We start from the raw sequence: 23,406 nt of genomic DNA on the forward strand, positions 1-23,406 counted from the left end.
TTGGCGCAGAGGATCTCACCGTGTTTCTGACTACACTGCGCTTCTTTCCCATGTGGTGCAGGAATATCACCTCAACCTGCCTCCTGTTTTGCAAGTGAGAGTAGTAATATTAATAATTACTGAAGGCACGGTTATTGTTTGCCACAATAAACAACAACAACAGTTTTAACATACTTAAAGCCTTTACCTCTGAGGTGACACAGTAGTCGTTCCTGTAAAATATATCCAACTCGTTATCTATTGGGTTATATTTTAGCCTAGTGAAAGAGGATTTAACTACTGTTTTTCTTTTTCACGTAAATTAGGAACAAATTTTCTCTTTGTCCATTCCAACTCCATTGTTAATATTTCCCATGCTATGTAAATGCATCTGGTTATGTGACATTTTGCATTGTGTGAAATCTCTGTATAATTTCATTAAATGCTGGGTGTGTTGTCTGTTTTGTATTTCCTTGTTCTCATAATCCCCACATGCTTGTGTTATTTCATTGAAATGACACTATAGGCTATTGAACCCCACAGTCTGTTGGATGACATTGGTTTCACTGTGGCCCACCTCGCAGAACTGATCTGTGAAGGAATCTGGGCAAGCAGCTCTGCGTGTCCCTGCTTGGGGCTTGGACCAGATGGCCTCCAGAGGTCCCTTCCAACCCCAGTTCTCTGAGTCATCCTATTCTTAGAGATCCATGGGAACTGAAATTGCGGATAGACTTCTTAGTTTAAAACTATGTATTTTATATCCCTGTCTCACAGATAACGTGGTCATGTTGTAACTGAGCAGTGCCTTTATTCCACTTTGGATAAATTTGTCAAGGTTGCACGTTACTTCATTCCTGGCTTGATTTAGTAACTTAAGCTAATTTTAATGCAATAAAATCTAGCCAATTGATATATACATATGTAGTTGGTTGAGGTTTGTGAGGTAGCAGTGAGAGCTAGGATCCTGCACCACAGTGACTAAAGCCTCAGCATTTAGAATACACCACTCAGCCACTTGCCCAGGTGACAGGACAGTGAAATTCCAGCTTAATGGAAAATAGCAGTACACCTTCCAGTTCTGACCAGGGTGAAATAGCTGTCTACTTTCTGAGGTTGTCCTGCTTATCTCTGTTATACGATAAGGAGAATAGGAATGCTTAAAGAAGTCAAGGGGAAACATGATTTATAATAAAAAGGAAGTTTCCCCATGTTCCTTCCAGTTTGGATAAACACAAATTCTGCTTGCAAAGGGAGAACATTTAATTTACCTATTGGGTGTTTCTTTGTTTGCTTTTGTTTTTTATTTAAACCTAGATACACCAGAACACCTCTGTTGAAATAATGGTGAAAACCAAAAGACCTGCGTAATGACTGCAACACAGGCTACCTTCATAATGTGTACGCAGTGTTTCCATCTTATGCATGGTTGGAGAAAGGTAATTACAGCAACTAGTTGTTTTGGCACGTAAATAAAATGAATAAACAGAATATAAAACTTGTCAGGAAATGGTGCCCTGTAATTTAAATCTTATGGCATAAAAAGCAAGCTGTATGAGATCATCTGTTTTGCGATGGCCCTTTTTTGTTACCTGTATTTATTTTGATAGTTTCTGGGGCTGTGTAAGGCCATGGGAAAAAACTGTTGTAGTCCTTGAGCTGATAAAACAAATGGTTGTTGGTGGGGATCTTTTTTTTAAAATAAAAGAAAAACTACACAAGTAGGTCTTCATTACTTCAGTGCCTTGAGGGGGCAGAGAAACCTCCCACGGGGGCCAAAATCATCTGGGCCTAGAGAAGATGTGAATGTCATCTTCCCCATATCTGCTGACTGAGGAAGAACAGGTTTTATGTAAGCTGTTCCTGATTCTGGAGAAGTCTTGAAGTTTTTGGTTCTTGACTTCTGGAGTAAATTTACCCGAGATGTTAGTCATTTCAGACTGACGTTTCAGTCATTACAGCTGAAGGAAGACTGAAGCAAACTTTAATCAGCAAGCTGCCTGGTACGCACCTCAACTACAGGGAAGAGTAGAGCAGGTAACGTGAACATTTAATTAACTTAACGTTCACCAGTTCTGATATCTCTCTATATTTTTAATTGGACTCCTATATCAAAGGAAACCTGTACTCGGAATGACCCAACATCTAGAGGGTTGTTTCTGTCTTGCTACCACCAAGTTAGAAAGCTGGAGTCTGTTCTCGCTTGGCACAATCCTGCCCTGCTCCCCATGGCTCCATCCAGCAGGTTGTGGCACTCAGGCCAGCAGCAGCAAAACACATCCCAAGGTGTGTTGCTTGTATTCTTCCCATTTGAAGGCACCCAGCTGTGGGATCTGTACCAGTGCTGTAGGCCAGTTCTGGTAGCACTTTGCCTCTCTGAAGTTCCCTGTGGGTTGGTACATTTCTGAGTAGAGGAGCTGCTGCCAGGTGTAAGAGTTAATAATGTTAGTATCCTCTCCATGGTCCACAGCTTCCTCTTGCTGGGTGAGGGAGGGATTATACTAGTGCTGGAAGTTGTTTCTTTAAAGGTGGCAGATGTAAGCCTTGATTCATTAAGACCTTCCTTGCTTGCTGTCTAATGCAGCTTTCTCTATACGTTTCTACCCCCTCACCGCGTGACTTTCAAGATGAAGAACAAAGCTGTGATACATCTCAGAGCAAGGTACTGGGAGGTACTGGAGTATAGGTGGAGTTCTTACCATGCAGTTGAGACAATTTCAAGCTGAAAGCTGGCTTGAGTGATTTGTATTTTTTTTTAATTTTATCTTGTTCTTGAATATGGATGGTTTTGTTGATATTTAAACACAAACTGATACCCTTCTTTAAAATATTTTTTTAAATAAAAAAGCTTCAGTTTACTGATAGAGAAGTGTAAGTAGGTTACAAAAGGGCATCCCTTACTAGGGCACGTGCTGAGATTTGCGGAGCTCCCTGCTCACATTGGTGTGTGCTGTGAAACCACTTTACGACGTTTTATGCCTCTCTGGGGGGTGTGCTGTAAGTTAATTCTCATGGGGAGAACGGTGGCTGTATTTCACTGTTTTCTGGGAATTAAACTGTCCATAGTATTGTTGCTGTAGTGCCCTAAGGAACTTGACTTTATCTCATTTCCTCAAGGAGTCCATTGGGGGTATTTCCCTGCAGAGTCAAGTGGATTTCCTTAGGTACGTGTAAGAATCACGTGAGTTGTGTTTTGTGCTGCTGGTGCCAGTTGTATTTTTATGGCATTGAAGCAGCTTCCCTTAGTTCCTTAACCTCATGTTGGTATGAATCCAGAGGCAAACCTGCTTTGTGGGGTAGGTATCTCCCATAATCTGGCAGGAGTCAGAGCCTTTATGAAGCTTCAGGTTGCAGACCTGTCCTCTCGTCTGATCGTTTCCGTTTTTATGTGTTTTTTTCTTTTTTTTTTTTTTTCCTATCCTGGATAGGAATCAAACTGGAACAATTTAAGTGCATCAAAAACTAATCGGGGAAAATGTCTTGACTTCCAGGTGGTGGGGAGAACAGCTGATTTCCCCTGTTCTAATTTTGTCTTTGGGGATGGAGCAGCATACAGGTGATGATTAATATAAATTTAGCTAGGAAACTGAAAGTCGTGGTTGCTGATGTGCCTTGTCTTGCTCTTATGCAAATATAAGCGTGATGTGCGACCTTAGTTAAAAATTCAGTGCTAGCTAAAGGACTTCCACAAACTGCAGTTGATGAAGGACAAGTCATTAGTTTTTGGGTGCAGCTTGCTAGTCCATTTACAGGCTATGGGAGGTGTTTGTGACTGGAAGTTGTTCTTTTGGGGTAAATTATTCAGAAAACTAGGTTGCAAGACAGCTACAAGCTAGCTGAAAACACTTGTAGTATACAGATAAGACCTTAACTTGAGGAAATTTATGCAGATTTTGACAGCTGTTTAATAAAACACAAACCACAAATCTATTATGTGTGTGTAATGGGTACCAGAGGGGTGCATCTTTCTTTGATGTTCCTCAAGTTAATGTACCAACTACAAAACAGCGTGCTGCTATAAGCCTGTGTTGAACTGATGAAGATAATTATTTTTTTCTCTTAATCATAGTAATAGCTGTGTGTGTGTTTTGTTGCTGTTGTTGTTTTGTTTGTTTGCTTTTTGGCTAAAAATCTGTCTGTGGTCTTTTACCGAGTCTGGCACCTGATGCAGAAGAGCTCAGTCTGACCAGCGTGGCTGAGTTACAAGGTCGGATGTTTATAGTCTACCCTTTAGTTTAACGTAGTCTACCGTTTCTGCAGATGTTGCTAGCAGCACTGTGATATATATTTATGGAGCAAAATAAGCTTTTGTTTTCATAGGCTGTTGCATCAGATTCTTTCTGAAGTGCATATTTCAAGGTGACCTAATTTTAATCTTTCATAAACCAGGAGAGGTGTAGTATTTCCCTTGGTGACCAGATGGTGATAGTAATGACAGAAAAATATACTCTTTCCACAATGAATGGAATTTACCAGCTGCTGCTTTTTGGCTGGGAATGTGTTGGGAAAATATGCTGACTGGCAGTTTGCTTGTTCCAGCTCTGTAAAAGCCAGGAGTCCTCAGGGATGAGGATTGAGAGGATGCTCCTCTGGGACGGAAAGTGTAAAAAGAGAATCCTTTTGTCCTCCTTGATTTGATTTTAATGCTACAGGAATTCCACTTCAAAAGAAATGTAAAGCAAAGCTTGTATTAAGTAAAAGATTCTCAAGTATTCATTCTTTTTCTCTTCCCTTAGGCATGGGAAAGATATGAGGCAAAGACTTATTTTACATTTGGTTTTAATAGCTTTTTATTAAAAAAAAAAGAAAAAGACAAAGCATCCCAGCTTTTGTCAGAGAGGATTTAAATGTGTGGAGGAGTGCTTGAAGTATTTTAGAAAACAAAATGAAAGTGTTCTTCTTTTTTTTTTTTTTTTTTACAAGATCAAGAATATTTGAAGGAGCAACTTTAAAGAAATAATATAATGGAGTTTCTTTTCATTTTTAAGAACTAATAAAATCCTTTAAGTGGCTTTGTCTTGCATGTTTAGGTAAGGCAAAATATTTCAAAAGAGTTTTGACTTTTTTTCTTCCTCCTGAATATTAGTATTTCCTGGGTATCATTAATTTAATTAGCTCTACAGTAATTTAGAGGAGTCTCATAATGCCCATAGCAAATAAGCATTAAAGGCCTATTATATTTATATTACTCTTTTTAATCTGTTGAAGACATTATCATTTTATTTACCAGTTTACATGTTGTGTATGATTTTTTTTACATAAATTACTACAGACTTTTTCCTTTTTTTTTTTTTTTTTTCCTCTCCTCAATCAAGAAGGAATAAATGGCAGAAGGAATAAATAGCAGGATAATATGCTGTTACTCCAGAATGAGAATCTGGAGGGAACCTTGCCTTTTACTTTTGTTTTCTATGGTACAACAGTGCTAAATAAGGCTTATTGCTACCTTACTATGAACTGAACAAGATTTAATCTACACAAATCTGTTAATGTTTGTAGGTAATCCTGTGTATCTGTGGAGGCTTTCATGGACTTCAAAGGGGTCAAGTGCTTCTGCATAGCCACAGAAAATTATTCAGAGCTAGTTTGGTCTTCAAATCTCATCCTTCATATGACATTCATCCTATTTTTCTTCATCTCAGCTGTTCTGCCGGGAGGTACAGGGGCTGCGGTTGCTTCTCTGCAATATTAATTTGGAGGGGCTGGAGCTGGAGAGAGGAACATTGTCTTCATATCCCATGCTAGTGGGACCCTCACAATGCTCATCCAGTATGAACGCTAAGTATTTATGTTATGAGGAACTTAGCAATAAGTCAATAATGCTGTGTACATTTCTTAAGAAGTCAACATAGTATTAAAAAGTTACTTGGGTTTTAAAAACACTGGAAAAAAAAAAAGAAGAAATAAGAAAGAGTAGTCCCTAAAACATTTTTAAAATGTCCATGAGGTGTCAGTGTGCCTCCAAGAAGAAACATGGGAAATCAACGCTTCATTCCGAAAAAAGTGAGTCAGTGGCCTTTGTTTTTCAGGGCCTGAAATCACACAGAAGAGAAGGTGACAGTGGCTGGTAAAGACTCAAAATATGTTTATCTATGTGACTGAAATGCTGCATATTTCTAGTCACGTGTGTGTTTTTAGCGTAGCTTACAAATGTAGTTTATGAATTCAGTAGTGTTATCTGTTGATTGTTGCACGGTTTGAGGAGGCTGGTTGCAGTAGCAGAGGATTTTGGGGGAAGACTTTGCACAACCTTGCACATATGATGTAAATAATTAGGAATATTCTAAAATACATTCTTAACTTTTTGTTACTAAACAGGTACCTAATGCATTCATAAAACTCTACATTTTATAGAAACCTGTTTTTTCATAGTGATTTTATAAAATGAGAGTTGTCTTGTCAAAAGTAGTAGAAAATGACTGGATACTAGATGTTCTGTAGCCTTAGTTCTGCAAATACTTGAAGAGACACTTTCCATTTTCATGTATGCATGTTTGCTGAATATAATTTGGTTATCTGTAGATTCTGAGATAGCTAAATCTATGGATTTTAGAGGCAAGGTTATAGAAGCTTATTTTCTTCATGGTTTAAATAAATAATACAAAATTCATAAGTATTATGTATCATTGTGTTTTGGCATAATCTTTCTGATTCTGTATTAAAAGTGTTCCCTTACAAAGCATTTTGTTAGCTCTTTGGAACGCCGAGATGTACTTCTCAAGTTCTCCTCTTGGTGTCATCTTAATTGAACAAATGACTGATTGAAGCCAGCATTACCAAGATCTTGGAACAAATTATTCTAATTTTAAAAGATCTCAAGTTTAACTTTTAATTCATGCATGGATGATTGTGTAAAGTTGTAATGTAACTACCTTTTTCTGCATTCCAATGTCTGATATAATAAGTGCATAAACTAATTCTACCAGCTGTGGATTCTGCATGCATAATTGGTGTGTGTGTGTTTTGGAAAAAAAAAAATAAATCTGTAGCCTTCTCTTCTGTATGCTTTATAAATGTTGTTAGCACTATGCAGGCAGTCTGATTAGCATAATTGTGAAATTTCTGCAAACTATCTTCTTCTCAAATGCGAACTATCTTCTTCTCAAAGAAACAAACACATTAGCAGTGGTTTATATACTGATGCATAGGAGTAAAACTCAAGTTCTTCCCCTAGGCTTTCACATAATTGGAAAGAATTTTGAGAGTGATACACATGGTTGTAATAGATGTCTAAATTCGGAAAAGTTCAGGTTTCAGGAAAGCTGCTCTGTGGTATTTGAAGGAAGATATAAGGATTGAAGCGATTCTGATCGGTTGCTGTTGATGAAGGGAGCTCTGCTGATGGGTGAGGTTTTGCAAAGCAATTGAATCACTTTCTATCACAGTGAGCAGTTTGAATGCTCCCACTGCTTCTCTGTGTCAGCTGTCATCCCATGATGAGCTGGCTCAACTAATTTATCACCAAGAAAATAAAAACAGAGGTGCTTAGATCACACGAATGCCTGTGCTGGCACAGGAAGGGGATGTGAATGAGCAAGGATCATGCAGGGAAGAGGGGAGTGAAGAATATCTCTGGTGGCCAGCAGTTAAAATCAGACTCAGCCACTTCCTCAAACCTCACTTTAAAAAATAGAAAAAGAAATACAATTTTCTGGGGTGTTAAAACTTTAATTAGTGTTCTAAATTAGTATTTTTGCTATATTTTATGAAACTTATTCAGTATGGGAATGCTTAGGCTGTTTAAGGAAAGTGCTCTTTTTTTTATCTTCCCTTCCAAGTTATTGAATTAAAAAAAGCCAACAGAAGTAACTTCTAAGAATAAATGTCACTTTGCTGCTGCTATCCTGGGGTGATGTTTAGTAGCCCCCCTGGAAGCGACAACCCCAGTGAGCATTGTGGAGAAGACTTGAGGTTTGAAGCAGCTGAGTAAGAAGTTTTTTGGCTATTGCTGTATAGCCTTGCTGTAAACCCGTGCTGAGTTTTGGGAAAAGCCATCCATTTTGGCAGCTGTCGAAGGTTCAGACAAGCGCTCTCATCCCATAGTAGTGTGTGTGTGAATATGTGGACTTTATCCAGCTGTGTTTTCCAGAATGGTTCCAGTTGCCAGAAAGGAGCTCCTTGGACATGAGGGAAGCGTAAGGGATTCCTGAATATTTCTAGGAAAAATACCACAGACAGCAAACCCTGATATGTGAAGCAGCTGTTGGTCCACACTGTCCTGAAGGGAATCTGAAGAATTCATATACAGTGATGCCCAGTGTTTGCATCCTGAACAGAGAGAAAATAAAAGCCCTGATATCCATAGCAACCAGAATTCATTTTTCTCATTTGTATATAGTATTTAGAGTTCCTGGTATGTATGGAAACGAAAAACAAACATTCCAGATGTGAGCAAGTGAGCTGGACTGTGGTTTCTGTGGTCACAGCCTCTCTATTCATATCTGCTGGAATTTACATATTCAAAGTATTGCACTGGCACGAATGTTACATGCATTGTAGTATTACCCTAGTTAAATATCTATCATTTTGTTTCAACTCTTATAACTCTTCTGCAAGAGAGAATCTGATTTGAAATGAACTGTAGAAAACCTTTTAAAGAAAATTAATCCATGTGTTCAGTATTCTCTCCTCCAAAACCCCGTCTTGAAAAAAAATAAGCAGAAAACCCATCCACTAACAGTATTCTTCCATGGGTGGGGCAGGGAGGGGGAGTCTGGATCTGAGGAAGACTGTATCGTCACATGACTAATGAGTAGGAAAATCTGAACAGAAACTTTTAAAGGCAACAATTCTTTTTTGTTCTTAAATTTACGAATTTTGGAGCCGCATAGTATCTCAGTCTCTTCCTCTCCCCACTATTACTGACTTCAAAACCTTCCTATTAGGGTAGTTTCAGCAATGACCAAAATTGAAAACAGTTGTTTTGAAGGAGTATATTCTGCTGTCCTGTTGTCATTGACAAAGAAAATCAAAGAGCTATGCTTCGAATGTTAGAAACCATACAGTCTTCCAAGAAATGTTTGCTGCCATCACTCTGTCATTCTAAATAAAATGTTGCCTCTTGGTAATCACAGAATCACAGAATCTCTAGGTTGGAAGAGACCTCAAGATCATCGAGTCCAACCTCTGACCTAACAGTAACAGTCCCCACTAAACCATATCCCTAAGCTCTACATCTAAACGTCTTTTAAAGAGTTCCAGGGATGGTGACTCCACCACCTCCCTGGGCAGCCTGTTCCAGTGTCTAACAACCCTTTCACTAAAGAAGTAATGCTTCTTAATTCTTTTATTTACGTCAGGTTTATGCTTCTGAGTGAACAATAGGCAGACCTTGAAGCTAATTTTGACTTTTCTTCCCAAAGATGGCCAGACTTGGGAAATGTTGGGTGGCATTGCTTTCATGCAAAGCATCCTCTTCCTGGTGCCCTTCTTGTGTGGGGAAGAAAGCAGTCTGCATTACATAGTTGCTCCTACCCATTTTTAGTTTCTTTTTTTTTCTTCTCAGTTCAACCCATGCTACTTCCCCTCACGGTCACTGAATCACTGGAGGCCCAATGAGTGCTGTATAGCACTTACTCGGATGTATTTCTATGCTCTTTTCTTAGCTTTTCACAGGCTATTCCTCACTCTTAGCTGGCTATGTCTTCTTGTTCCCGGGACTGGATTAATGTTTTGGCCATACTGGCTGCTGAAACCATGCAACCGTGCAAGTCCAAGCAAAACATAGGCCAAGATAAAACCCTACTAAGACAAGACAAGTAACAGGCTTGCTGTAATAACATTTCCAAGACGATTTTTGGAAATACAGCTAAAATCTAACTTAAAAAGGTTTGGGACCAGACAATACCCAACGAGTTCTGAGGCCTCATGGCTGTTTGGTGTGAAACATGTAAAATTTAAGGCCTATTTCTAGTACAGAAGCACTGTTGTCAATTGTCAGGTGGTGGCCTTTCTAAATTTGGCCTACAGAGGTATTATTGACTGACCAAACTTCATGAGTTTAATGTTGTTTTGTTTGTGGTGTCTTGCGGGGGATGGGGTCACCCTTCCCCCTTTTATTCTCGCTTTGATAGTTGAATAGTTCTGTGGAAAGTGAATCCATCTTGTTTGTTTGCCTGAGTAGTCAACAGCTTATTTTCTCGAGTAGTCAACAGCAATTTGCTACTTGGAAAAGGGAGCTGATTCTGGAAAGGTCCGAAGCTAACATGAGTCATCACTGAGAGTTTTAAATAGTTGAATGTGATGTTTGTTTCCACCCTTCCACAACTCAAAATGGTATGAATCATTTTTTTTAGTGTTTCCCAGATAATAGTCTGGACGGAAGCAGTATGCATTTCTGACTCAACTGCTTAAATGTTAGTGGTGTCCTCCCAACTGCTGCTGGTTTTGGCCTGGTGGGAAATCCATAGGAATTTCGGACAAATGTATGAAAGCAAACATTGTGTCACCATGACAACTTAACCACGGGGATTCATGTGGTTGGTGACATAAAACTGTGAAAGCCCTCTGCTGACTGGCATGATGGATTTGACTTTCTTGCCTGAATTCTGTAAGTGGCGTGAGATAAAAATTCAGGGATGAGAATCACTTTCTCAGACCTCTGGATGTTATCCCAGAACATCAGGATTTGTTACCTGTTATATTTTTGTATAGCTACCTGCTACTATTCTGGCCTGCAGAAATGAAAAAAAATGAACCCAAATCTCTTCCATAATTTCATATGCTCACAGCCAGATTTAGGTCTTCCTGTTCTCTCTGTGTGAATTGGAAGACAGCTCAGAAGCAATAGATACTCTAGGGTATGAACTGAAACGGTGATGAGAAAACTTAGTTGGCCAATTAATTTTACAGGGAGAAGCAAAGGGAAAAGGAAGGGATTAGCAAATCTGCATTAAATTAAAATAAAGTTCAGTATTGAAAAGAAAAAGTTTGATTTGAGTTTATTGTGCCAAGCTCTCACACACGCTGCAGTGAAATTTTTTAGATATCACTTCTTTGATTCCGTCACAGCCTCTGCTTTAACTGGCCACCAGTCACAGGCAGCAGAGGAGCTCATTTCTAGAAATCCACCTGTCTAATATCTGCTTCTTCAGAAACACAGCTGGATTGCTGTGCAGCAGGGGTTTATTTTATTATAAACATTATCATAAAGTTTATTCCAGGTTTCTTGGTTATAGTGTGGGTATTACAGCTTTGGATCTCAACACCAGCACTGTCCAGTGCTGAACTGGGGTGGCTCCCATGCTGCTACCTTTACTTTAAGAGTGCTTCCAGCCTTTGAAAGAAACAAGGTTAAATAAAAAGCAAGGTGAGGATAAAGGTTACTCTTTTCTAGCACATACAGCTAAATGAGACTCAGTAGGAAAGCTGGCTGGCCTTACAGACCAAATCTGTTGTGTTCGTCATCTTATGTGGGAGGGAAATATGCAAGGTAAAAAAAAAAAAAAAAAAGCATGCTGTGCCACACTTCTTAGAGAAAACCCTGTGGACATCTACTGATATTCAAGGATTCAGCCTTGGAGAGGCCTGTGGTGATCTTGTACATTGCACCTGTCCTTGAAGCCCAGGCTGTGTGCCGTGTTTGCAAGCCTCAGGAGAAAGGAAAGCAGACCTATTGTATGGTAAAAATAAGGCAATGTTATGTTGACCTCTTGTGACATCATTTGGGTTTTTGTAATAAATTGAGCTTGATTCTCTCTTTTTTTTTTTTTTTTCTGCTTCAGTAGTATTGCAGGAACAAATTTTCAAAGGGGAAATACATCAAATCAGCTCTTCTTATGCTCCTCTTCAGAGCGTGACTGTAGATGAGGAGAGAAGCAGATCAAAGAGGATGTACTAATTCTTGTGCATGCGCCCAAAGGGAATTCTCTTAGTTGTTTTACCAGCTGCCCTAATATGATTTAGTAGGATCATGTTTTAGTTTATTTATAAGTGCGTGTGCACGTTGACACGAATGCTCTCACGGCAGCCTGGTCGGTGATACAAACCTTAAGCTTCGGGATTCTGCGGTCGTTCATTTGCTCTGGACAAACTCCCTTTATCCATTTCTTCTCCTAGGGAGGATTCAATAGCGTCCCTTCCCGCAGCATCGGGCTGTCGGTGCCAGCTGTGACAGCGGGTTGCTGTGTTGTGAAGCCTCTGGTTGGGGTTTTTGGTTGCGTTCCTGCCCGGGGTCACCTCCCAGCAACCGGCGGGGATCTGCCGGGAGGGAATGGGCGATGTGTGGGAGAGCAAACAGGGGCTGCTGAGGCCCAGCCTTTGATTTCTGTTTTGTTTCCTTGTGCTCTGCTGTTGGAGCTGGTGTGTGCAGCTGAAGTTGCTGCCTTCAGTAATTATTCCTGGCAGTGTACTGTGGTTATTATTGTAAAATATAATTGATGCCGTTTCCAGCGCCAGAACGCAAAACAGGCTGTGGACGTGGTCTGAATTGGAAGGAACTGAAGGGGCCAGAAGTACTCCTACTGTCCAGTGACTTCCCTGCTCTGCTGACAGGTGAAAATACCTGTGACTGGTCTGGGGACCTTGCTTTTCATGCTACGAAAACATTTTAGAAAGGCAGTCATACTTGCCAAAAGAGCTTCCATGTCTAATAATTCTGGTTTTGTGTGGGTTTAACAAACACTGAGGTGTTTGGCCTACTTCTCCCTTTGACTGAGCTGATGTTTTTGAGAGAGCCTTCTCCGCTTTCCGTCAGAAGCCATCTGCTGTCACTTACCTTCTCCCCAAAAGAAAAGGGGCTTTAAAACCACTCTCTCCCCTCCCCAAACCCACAGCAGCACACTGCCTAAAGTACAGCTTTGCCTTTCTTCATGGGTACAGGCCTAACTGTCCGCAGCAACACATACACACCCAGGCGCATCTTTTTGCAGACCACCTTCCCTGAAACAGCAGTTGTTTTGACTCCTAATTAATTTTATATGAAGCCGTTTCCACTGTCAGACTTCTCTGGTGGTTATTTCAGACAGCTGCGGAGTGTTGGAGCTGCCCTCACAGAGCTGCTGCTCTGAAGGCAGATCCAGCCCCTGGGTCAGTAGGAGCCACAGGTTTGTGTGAGGTACCTCGAGAGCCTGAAGTCAGGCTGTGGAGGCCTTTTATTTTGGGAACTGCTGGTTAATGTAGGAACAGTGGGCTGGTTTTGGTTACAGGGTTGTATGCTGTGCTCTAAAGAGCACAGAGAAATAGCCCTGCCAGTGAAGTAAAATCTGGCCTTAATAAAAAGTGAAGTATCTTGGGTGGCATCCTAGCTAGAAATCAGGAGGGAAGATGCTGTTTCTTCAGATGTCTTTAAAGACATACGACTCTTGTATTTGCCTTGCTTCTCTGTTTTCTTTTTTTCCTTTTTTTTTTCCCATCTGTTTTAGGAATGTCTGTGCTCAATTCTCATTGTTTTTCTGATTGAGGCAGCTTGCTAGACTCCATATTTTGGGTATCAGTAATACAAATTTTAATTTTACAATCACTGTAGTGGCTGTAGGGTGCTATAGATCAGCTGAGAGTTTCTCTACGAGCATATTGTTCAGATGTATAAAATAGATAAGACTTCTTAAACAGAAAATCAGTAAATACTTTTTTAACACTTAAGATACTTTATTGCTCTCTGATCAGATATTTAGGAAGTATTTTACAAAGTTTGCATTTCTTAAACATACTACAAACTAAGTTTAAATCTCAAGCACAAACATGCATTTTACATGAGTAGTTTTTCACAAATCCTGTTCCAAAAGAGAGAACTTAGAATGAATGCCAGATTTTTTTTCTTTGTCAGATTTCTTTTTTTTAAATGACTATTCAGTTACTGGATATTATTAACTAGAAACTTTTATGTAGTCATGTATTTTCTCTGAATTAAAGTAGTTCTGTAGATCGATTCAGGCTATGTACTTTCATGAGAGAACGAAGACCTGCCTACAGCATCTGGGAGGTGCAAGCAAAGCTAAATTAGTTGTCTTGGGAAGCAGAAATGTGGTGTCTAGAGGTTAAAACTAGTCTGCTTTTCTGCATCCCAGCTGTGCATATGATCTGGAATAAATGGGACAAGATTGAGAGGAAAGGTGGTAATTTATTGTTGCCTTGGACCATTCTCTTTCCTGACTCCACCTCATTCCCTCAGGAGCAGGGAGGAAACAGCAGAGTTTCAGACGAGTGACTCACAAGGCTGCTTGAAGTATTGCAGCTTTATATTCATGGTGATGCTGAACACTCATCTCTGCTTATACGTGGGGAACACTTTAGTAAATACTGTAGTTAAATTATTCAAAAAACTGCTTATCTTTTGTTTGTGCACCATGCTTGTGCACGGACAGCTGTACAAGTAGTACGAGTGATCTTTGTCTTCTGAGGAGACCCGTAGCTTATGTCTTAGACTTGCAGAGCTGATACAGATTGTTTAAAAATAAAATAAAAGCCTTATTTGGTTTAAAAATTTTCATATTTACTGGAACCAGGCAGAACAATTTCCGTCCTTTCCTAGATCATTAATTATACAAAATACAAAGTGAAACCAGTTGGATTAATCTCACCCCAGAGGGGAAAAAAAAAAACCTCGATAAATGCTGGTAGTCGAGAGAGAAATCTCTGTTTAGGTGGGTTTATTGAGACTGAATGTTCTTCACTGAGGTTTTCAGTGTGATCCACAGCGCTGCTGTACAGTCCTCTGCTCATCAATTCCTAGAGAAAAGGGTAGATCTATAGAAAAGGTTACTATTTTTAGCTGCTTCCAAGTTCATGTTTTGTTTTTGCCTGGTGCAGATGTGGCTGCTGTCATCTATTTTTTAGTCTGCAGGCTGCATTTTTGCGACGTGCTTTCTTTATATCCACCCGTGAAGGCCTCTTGGAACTTGATTTTCTTAAAGACAAATTATTTGACCATGACAACTTTTTCGAATTTGCCAAAAGTTAATATATTTTACTCCTTAAAATTTTAGAGTTGAGTATGCAGATTTTATGTTGTTAACAATTAGATATCACAGACGCTGTCAGATCACCCAAGTCCCAGTATAAATGTGTTTTTTCTTTTAAGATTAGTCTATACTCAACTCTTCTTTCCTTCTGCTCATTTAATAAGCTTTCTTATATGAAATCTAATCTAGAAACTTTCGAGGGCTTTGGAGAAGATGGATGTTGATGACCCACTGAACTTTAGTTATTTCAAGTTTTATTAGGATTATCTGAGAAGTATATTTTAAGAGATGCATTATTCTTTATTCATACCTTTGTGAGGTTCTGTTATGATTCCTAGGTCAGTTTAGGGAGAGGAGTTTTAAATTAATCCTCTTGAATTCACCCTGCCTTCATTCTCTGTTACTATTATCTCTTCTCCATCTCTGAAAATTATTAATTTCTATATAATCCAGTGAAAACCTCAAACTTTGCTTTGGTTTCTTTCAGTAGAATTGTGACCTCAAACTTTTGACTCTTAGAATAGCTGTTCCTAGCTGTTAGGTAACAGTAAAAACCCGTATTTTGCAAACCAGAGGATACCTTGGGTATGTTTTGAACCTGGAGGAAGAGATGGGTAGAGATGGTGTTTCCATTGAGCTGAAGGCATTGCTCCCAATTGCTGGGGGTGGGAGCGGTGAGGATTGGTTTTATTAAGCATCCTCCAAGCCCTAGTTCACTGTAAGCAAACGTTAAATGTTTCTAGAGGTGAATTGTCCTTTGGGTATGAAAGTAATTGCACACACACATTTGTAGTGTTGAGTGGGTTTTTTGTCTGCTTACTTCCACGGTTTATAATGCCATCAGGATCAATATAGTATTGATCCGGTTGTGCTGCTTCTCTTCCTAGTGCCAGCTGTGATGCATTGGCTTTTAGCTCTTTGACCGTCGGAATGTCACCATTCAGAAACGCATTGTGTTGTGCAAGACATAACACATTAACTTGCTTGGGGAAATAGTTGGTTTTATTTCAATTACAGGTAAGATTTCTGGAATAATTACCAGAGTAATCGAAAACGTTCTTGACTCTTCTGAGTTTTTGTAATACAGTAAGCGTGAAGTCCAGTACTTTTTATGTTAACTCTTGAATTTCTAACCAATATTTTTAAAGTCCACTTTGGAGTGTTAATTGCCAAGGTCAAAACCAGACCACTTTCAGATAAATGGAACTGAATTGTGTGTTATCTCCTATCTAGTAACCTGTCTAGTTGTGTAGTGGTAATTCCAAAGGAAAAGCATGGAACTCAGGTTTTGTTTGCTACACAAACCTTTTAGCTCTGGGAAAGGGTTCGTTTTCACTCAACATAGAGGTATAGCAGGAATACCATTACCTAATAAATGCATGCTTGCGTATATAGTATGAAAATCAAGTTTGCATTTCGTAAGTGTACTTTGCTTGTAGACTTAAAGTATGATTTTTATTTTTTTTTCCCAAAGGAATTTTTACTTACGCAAGTAAACTGCAGTGTCTGCTCCCTAGGGCATTTTTCACAAAAGGCAAAATATCCTCTAGGCTATTCTCCTCCGTGTTCCTTAGCAGACGGCGGGGTGTTGCAATAGATGAGCCTTGAGGATATTCTAGTTTTTATTTAAATGATTTTTGCTGTGGCCAAGGAGAACATGAATGTTCATATGTATTCATATGACTCTGTGCTATTTATTCTTAATAATTTTTTTGAAATGCTACAACAAAGCAGTGCAGTGTACCAACCATTGCTTTTTGTGATTAAAACCAGAAGTATGAAATTGCAAAATAACCAGACCCCGTGTAATGAACAGAATACATTTATAAAGTTGAGTGTTATTCATATGCTGTAAATGAGAACATTTGGAAAACTTGAATCTTAGCTGAAATTTCATAGTGAATCAGAAACGTGAGCTATATTCTGCCACGCCAACCGTCCTGAGCTCAAGGAGCCCTAGACCAGGTAACTCCTGTGCACCTATAAAAACCTTCATCTGTGTGAAGCTGTCAGCAGGTGGGTCCTAAGCAATTTATTCTGTTGCAGCGAAGCTGTTGTAGGCATTATTTTAAAGGAGTGGTGACATGAGCTCTTCCTTCCCCAAAGATGGGAATTCACCGTGTCTCTTCATACCCAACCCACTTAATGCACCATTTCAACCTGCCATTCTCTCTGCCTGGATTAATATGGAAGATATGAGAAGGAATGGCTGCTTGAGGAGCTGTGAAGTTCAACTTGTTCTCTCTGCTGACAAATGGAGATTGGAGCAGCCCTGGAAAGATGCTGGCAGTGCCTCCACCTAGCGCGGCACCAACCAAAGCCCTCCTCTGTTCTCCAGCACCGAAGCTTATCCAGCAACTCTGGCAGCAGCCATTTACATAATACACCCACAAACCAGCACTGCTTCAGGAGATTCAAGCTGAAATATTTATTTAGCAACTTGCAGGGCTTCATTATATCCTGATTATACCTGAGCTATATTTTTCAGGGACAGGGCATGTTTGTCTGTGCTCATTGCAGAAAGCCGTGGGTTTGGTCATTAAGGGCTGGCTTTTAGCAGTCACCTGATTGCGTTAAGAGAGGTTTTATTTTCATTTCATCTTCAGAGGGATTTTTGGGGGGAGCTCCTCGTCTTCAAGGAGTTAAGCAAGGGCTGTGGTGCTGCTCTGTCCGGTGCCATATGAAAGCAGTTAAAAGCTGGAATTGTTTACTGCCGAAATCCTTGTTAGTCAGCAGGGCACTAACACCAGATTTCTTTGCGGCTTTTAGTGGAAAACATTAAACAGGCACTCTTGCTTCAGTTACAGAAATTTTACGTTTTCGGCTCAGTTAGTCACAGAGCTGGCACAAGCGTAACTGCAAAGACTGCCCCCAAAAAGGGCGCCTTTTTCCTTTTTTTTTTTTTTTTTTTTTTTTGTGTGCCAGAGGAAGTTGCACTGTGAGCAGCAGCTCGGCTGTGTGAGTGTGACATGTGAGCATTACGAGGCATTTCAGCCTGCGAGCCTGCAGTCGGTGCTCAGTTGGAGCGCCGCCGCCGTGTCTGCGCGTCGTGCTCCGCTCGGACGGGCAGGCTTGTATAAGCTGATCGTATAATTCAGCCTGTCAGGGGAAAATAAAAAAAAAAAAAACAAGCAACTGATAAGCAGAACCTTTAACCGAAGAGGAAAATCAGGTTGGCACAGTGACAGCTGTTTGAATAAAGAAGTTGGCTCGGAGAAGATGCACGGAGCCTGATTTTTTTTTTCCTTTTTTTATTTTTTTCCTCCGTTCAATCTGAATGAAGACTATCACGGGAACTGCGTTCACGTGGTGAGCAAAAGAACCACTCGAGTGATGAGCTGCTTTTTGCAGCAGGAGTCTCGGGCAGCAGTTTGAGCTCCTGCGTGCGGTGGCTGGGTCGTTCTGCTGAAGCCTCCTTCCTCGTCCTGACGCCTGCCCTGATGGAGGAGCCACGGCTGCTGCCTGGCACAGGAAAGACGAACGCTCCTCATCGCTGGTGGCGCTGAGGGAGTAAAAACTGTGTTCGTGTTCCTGTCATCTGGGGAGCCTGGCTTAAACCGGCGACATTATCCGAGGAGTTGCATTGTCCCCGGGCTCTGACTCATCGCATGTAAATGTACCGCAGCCTCGCCGTTCATTGCAGATATTTCCATCGCACGGGGAAGAATTATTCCCCTCTCTCCACCTCCTGAGCAACTGCTGGGAAGCAGATGTCCTTTTGGGACGGGCTCTTTTCACCGCCGAGGGATGGAGCCGTAGAAGCGCAGCAGGGTCAGAGCCCGCGTGTGTTTTGGGGCAGCGGAGAGCCCGCTGCTGCTGGCCTGGCGGTGCAGGACGGGCTGTAGCCGCGGCTGTCTCCTCCGGGGCGATTGTTCCCCGCTGGTGCTCGGCACAGCGGGGTCGTGGCTCCCGTGACAATGCCAGCCCTGTGTGGGTAGAGGCGTGCGGCTACAGCGGGGCTGTCACGGGGGCAGAGCTGTCAGACGCGAGCGGCCTGCACCGAGGGGTATTGGCAGCCGCTGTTCCGCAGCCCCTCCGCTGCAATTTCGATGTTTCGCGGCGTTTTACTGAGGAGGAGAACTTCCCGAACGACTCCGGGGGGGTTCAGCCTGAAAAAATGAAGCGTGGGGGGGGATTGCCATGTCCTTTTTTAATCGGCCGTGCGCCAGCGAGTCGGTGAGTGCGTGTGAGGCAGGTGAGAGCCCCCCCGATGCGCTCCCTGGTGTGACACCTGCAGCCTGCTCCCAGAAACACAGTCGCTGGCGTTTTTTTGTTGGCTTTTGCTTCCCCAAACGGATCGAATGAGTCGGGTCTGTATTGTTGTTTTGGAGGAGGAGGAAGATGATGCTCCCACGTTTATTTCCAAATTGCCTCAGGAAAATATATCTTTGCGTCCATCGCCCTCTGGAAACGTGCTGGTAAGGCGTGTTGTCTCTTGGCATATTTCTCCTTTATAATGCTCTTGCAAACACCAGGGGAAACTTTCATAAGGTTAATGCGAGCTTGCATGATGTTGAAACGAGATGAGGCAGTAACGCTGACTACAGTAAAGAGGGAAAAAGTTGAACCTTCATTGTAGAAAGAATATTTGCAGGGGCTCACTCTTTTGCGTGTAACTTTATTTATGGTGCAGCAATGACAGATCTCGACGCTTGCAGAGCAGCAGAGGATTTTTAGAGGGCTTGGTGAATGTGTTTCCCTCGCTCCACTCCTCATTCCTCAGTGGTACATTTATGCCCTACCACTTTAGAAACTGATGTAAGGATTATATTGCAATTATATGCTGTGTTTATTTTGAGAAGTGATACAGTGTACAATGTACATTGAGCAACAGTGGCTATAAGCTAAAACAGAAAAATAGCATAAGCCTTAATCTAAATGTAATTGTTAGATTCAAGCTATCACTTATGCAAAATGGTCAGTGCTGTGGGGACTGGGCTTTTATTTCTTTAAATTATTTTGTTAAGTGACTGACTAAAATCTTGCTGGCATATCTCAGCAGCTTTCCTTACTTACTAAGAAATCCTGCTATATTTAGTAATAGATGCGTGTGAGTGTGAATTTGTTGCCATACTTATCTGATGCACTTTGCTTTCTCACTCCTTCTAAACAGGTGAAAAATTTCTAGTAAGTTTAGTCACTCGCTATTGCAAAAAGGGGGGTTGTTTACTTATATTGTGTAGAATTCATGGTATGTAATAACAGCCCTAATTTTGAGAGGTTCTATTTTCAACTATTATAAGCTAGTCTTTTTTATTATTATTATTTTATTATATATGTATTATATATATGTATGTTTCATTGGTTATTGCAGTGACTTAGAGTGTGTTTGCGTGTCTGAGCTTTTTAAAGTTTGCAATTCTTTCAATTCTAAATATTGCCTCCTGTTTCTTGATTTCACTGCCTGGAATGTTTGATTTTTGTCCTCATCTTGTGTTTGTGGTCTGTATCAGAACACCATACATGTATTGCTAAAAACTGGAATGGAGTTATATTCTTAAGATATGTTTTTCTTCATTTCAGCCACCATTGGTTCAAGCTATATTTAATGGAGATCCTGATGAAGTTCGAGCACTAATATTTAAGAAAGAAGATGTTAATTTTCAGGTAAAACCAAACTCCATTAGCTTTGAATACAGTCTAATTTTGTTTTTGATACAGCTTTCTGCTCTACTAATCACTTTAAAACTTTGCTAATTCAAGAGCTGTAAATTCTAGAGCTTTTATGTAATAGCCAAAAATAAGGCCTATAGGTACACTTAATGCACTTAATCCTTAAAGAGGAGCGGAGAAATTTGTATTCTTTTAGCTTTCTAGATGTATGTTCTTACTAAAGACTTAATTCTATATTTCTTTCAAATGTTAGTTCTGCAGTTTGTAGTTCTGAAGTTTGTATATACAGTTTAATCAGGGCTTTTTAGAAAGTAAGACTAGTTACGGGTGATGTAGAGTTTGATTCTTTTTACATGAAGTAGAGCCTAGTGTATATTAGACAATTAAATAAAATAGTTTGGAGCTTCCAAAGGTAGGCTTAAGAATGGATTTTAGAGAGGGAAGCCTAGTGATTGTATTGACCTGTAAAATAAGAAATATTGCTTATGTGTCCTGTTTGTGGTGCTGTGAACGCAGGCATTGCAGACTTTTAAAAATTGTACTGAAGATAAATTGAGTTTGTTCCAACTTGGGTGAAATTCAAGGATCTGAACAGCATGCGGTTACTGTATTTACTTTCTATTAAAATCCTCATATGCATCTCTGACATTATGCAAGATAATGTTGCATAAGCTTTTTATATCTATTAGGAATTGTTTTGATTATTAAGGCAGACTGACATTAGCCATTTAAGGTGTAGCACTACAGCAATGTGGGCAGTTGTTTCTCCTCCAACTGCATCAGAACAAGAGGGATACGGAAAAGCTAAGGCTAACATCTAGATGCTACTTAGTGGCCAGTGTGAGACCGCGATCATTGTTTAACTTTTGTCCTTAACATATGTAGAACCAAAAGCAAATATTTAGTTAGGCATGTGTATTTTGACATTTCAAAGCCTTCTGTGGAATTTGTATCTGACCAGTGCCAGCTGCAGCGTTTGGGAGTCCTGCCATTGTCTCGTGGAGCTTGAGTAGGGCCCTGTAAAGAAACTTGCTGTCAAAGTCGAAGTTTTGTTTGATAAGGTTCTGGTTTCCCCCTTCTCCTTTTTCATTAGTTTTGCGTGTTCTTCATCAAAATTCTGTGATGGAGTACATATTATCAAATGCCATCATCTTCTGTTCAGTCATGAGAGCGCTTGTTCTGTATGTATGTCTTCCCTGTCTCTTCATATGGACTCTGGTCATGTCGTTGGCATGTTCATTTTTAAGAACCCGTTAGTCTGTATTATATCATTTATATTTTACTTTGTACAAGTCGGGTTTAGCATTCACAGATGTAGTGCCCGTAAACAAAGCAAGGGCTGTATCTTTCTGCTTTTTTAATTATTTATTACAGAAGCCTTTGCTAGATTTCAGTATACACACACTAGTGGTTTTGTTTAGTTTTTGTTCTGTCTCAACATTTGTCAAACAGGCATTGTCTGTCCATAAATGTGAAATAAGTAGATGTGCTTAAATAGCAAAGCAAGTAATTTGTTCATGCTTCATCATAAGGGTTACTTTAGACTGCCAGGTAGCTATAGTGAGGAAAAATAGTGTAAATAGAATATTCAATAATCTGTTTGTTTGGTTTTTACATGTGTATGCGTGCTAATTCTTGCTAACTCCTTGCTTATAGACCGATATAGACCATGTGTATAGACCCCTTATAGACCAAGTGGATACTTATAGACCCTGTATAGACCATGTACACATCTTAGACTAGTGCCACGCAAGGAACATTTAGAAAGTATCCCCAGAACAAATATGCTATTTTTTTCCACAGCCCCCTTCCTCAACATAGGCAGATGCTTATCACACATGACCACTCCTTTCTAACATGGTAGTAGTCCTTGTTCTACTGCAGTATTTACTGCAAAATTCACATACATCCCTTAAAACACTCTTTGTCAGGACTGACCGAGCATAAAAAGCCTCCCAGTCATTCGGTAGAAATGAAGTAAACTGCCCAGTGAACTTTGTGCATTTGCATGTGTGGTGTTTTTCTTGGGTTTTGCATTTGGTGTACGTACTTGACTGGAGATAATGTATTCCTGCGTGGTCTAGATCCAAACTTTTCCCGAGTTGTGTGTTACGAATTGGTGTGGACAGAAGGAAGGGGAAAAAGTGAAGAAAACCAAGTGGCTATGTATGCTTCCTAATAAAGAGAAGGATCGTGATAGACTGTTGTGGACTCTCTTAGAACCCGGGTATGTGTTGGATTTTTTTCCACTTAGCTATCCAAGTGCTTCGGTACAGTTGTTTGAATTCCAGAGCCGTTCCCTCCAATGCCTCTGCAGTCTTTTCCCCTCCCAATACCAGCTAATTATTTTGCAGTTTGTCTGCTAATAGCTAGGATTCCTTCCTCCCTTCCACGCAGCGGTGGCTTGGGTTATGTAACTGGAGACCGAGTTCAGCAAATAAATTGTGCCCAGAAGCGAGCTGAAGATAGAGCTGCTCGAGGGCTCTGTTGTGGCAGGGACATTCATCTAGGAAAGGTGTTGGTGCCTTGATAAAATATATATTTTTTTCCTTTCTGTTATCATCCAGCTTCATTTACCTTTTTCACTTTTGCCATATATCATCTTTAACATTAATGACAATTGGCTTAATGCTCTGTTAGGTGGGTCTGTGTGTTTGGCTTCCTAAAGCTAGGCTGTGGTTTGCTCCTATGGTGTTGCCTACAGACCAGGTTCAGGTTGGGCTGTATTAGAGCATTATTCCTAACGCAGCTGATGCCTTGTCCCATAGGGTTATATTTAGGAAGAATCTGAGACGGGTGGCCTTTCATAGCACGAGTTCCTGTGTGCCAATGCTAAGATGATGTACTGATAGCAACCTTTTGCAGGAAGAAAAGACAGCTTTTTCAGGAAGAAGGTTGTTCTCTGTTCGTGTCACAG

General features: G+C 40.4%; 1 protein-coding gene across 3 annotated transcripts in view; it reads left to right on the top strand.

The window, feature by feature from the left end:
* Nucleotides 1-23,406, top strand: part of ANKRD28 (ankyrin repeat domain 28) — a 116,511-nt gene that overhangs the window by 20,701 nt on the left and 72,404 nt on the right. For 2 of the 3 annotated variants that reach the window (XM_027451002.3, XM_072033511.1), the window contains exon 2: nt 20,400-20,483. In XM_027451002.3, the coding sequence (XP_027306803.1) occupies nt 20,400-20,483 (84 nt within the window). Of the gene's footprint in view, nt 1-17,847; nt 19,295-20,399; nt 20,484-23,406 lie in introns of those variants that run through there. The other variant, XM_027451001.3, reaches the window with a different exon arrangement.

This window comes from Anas platyrhynchos, chromosome 2 (genome assembly GCF_047663525.1).
Source record: "Anas platyrhynchos isolate ZD024472 breed Pekin duck chromosome 2, IASCAAS_PekinDuck_T2T, whole genome shotgun sequence".
NCBI classification, from domain to species: domain Eukaryota; kingdom Metazoa; phylum Chordata; class Aves; order Anseriformes; family Anatidae; genus Anas; species Anas platyrhynchos.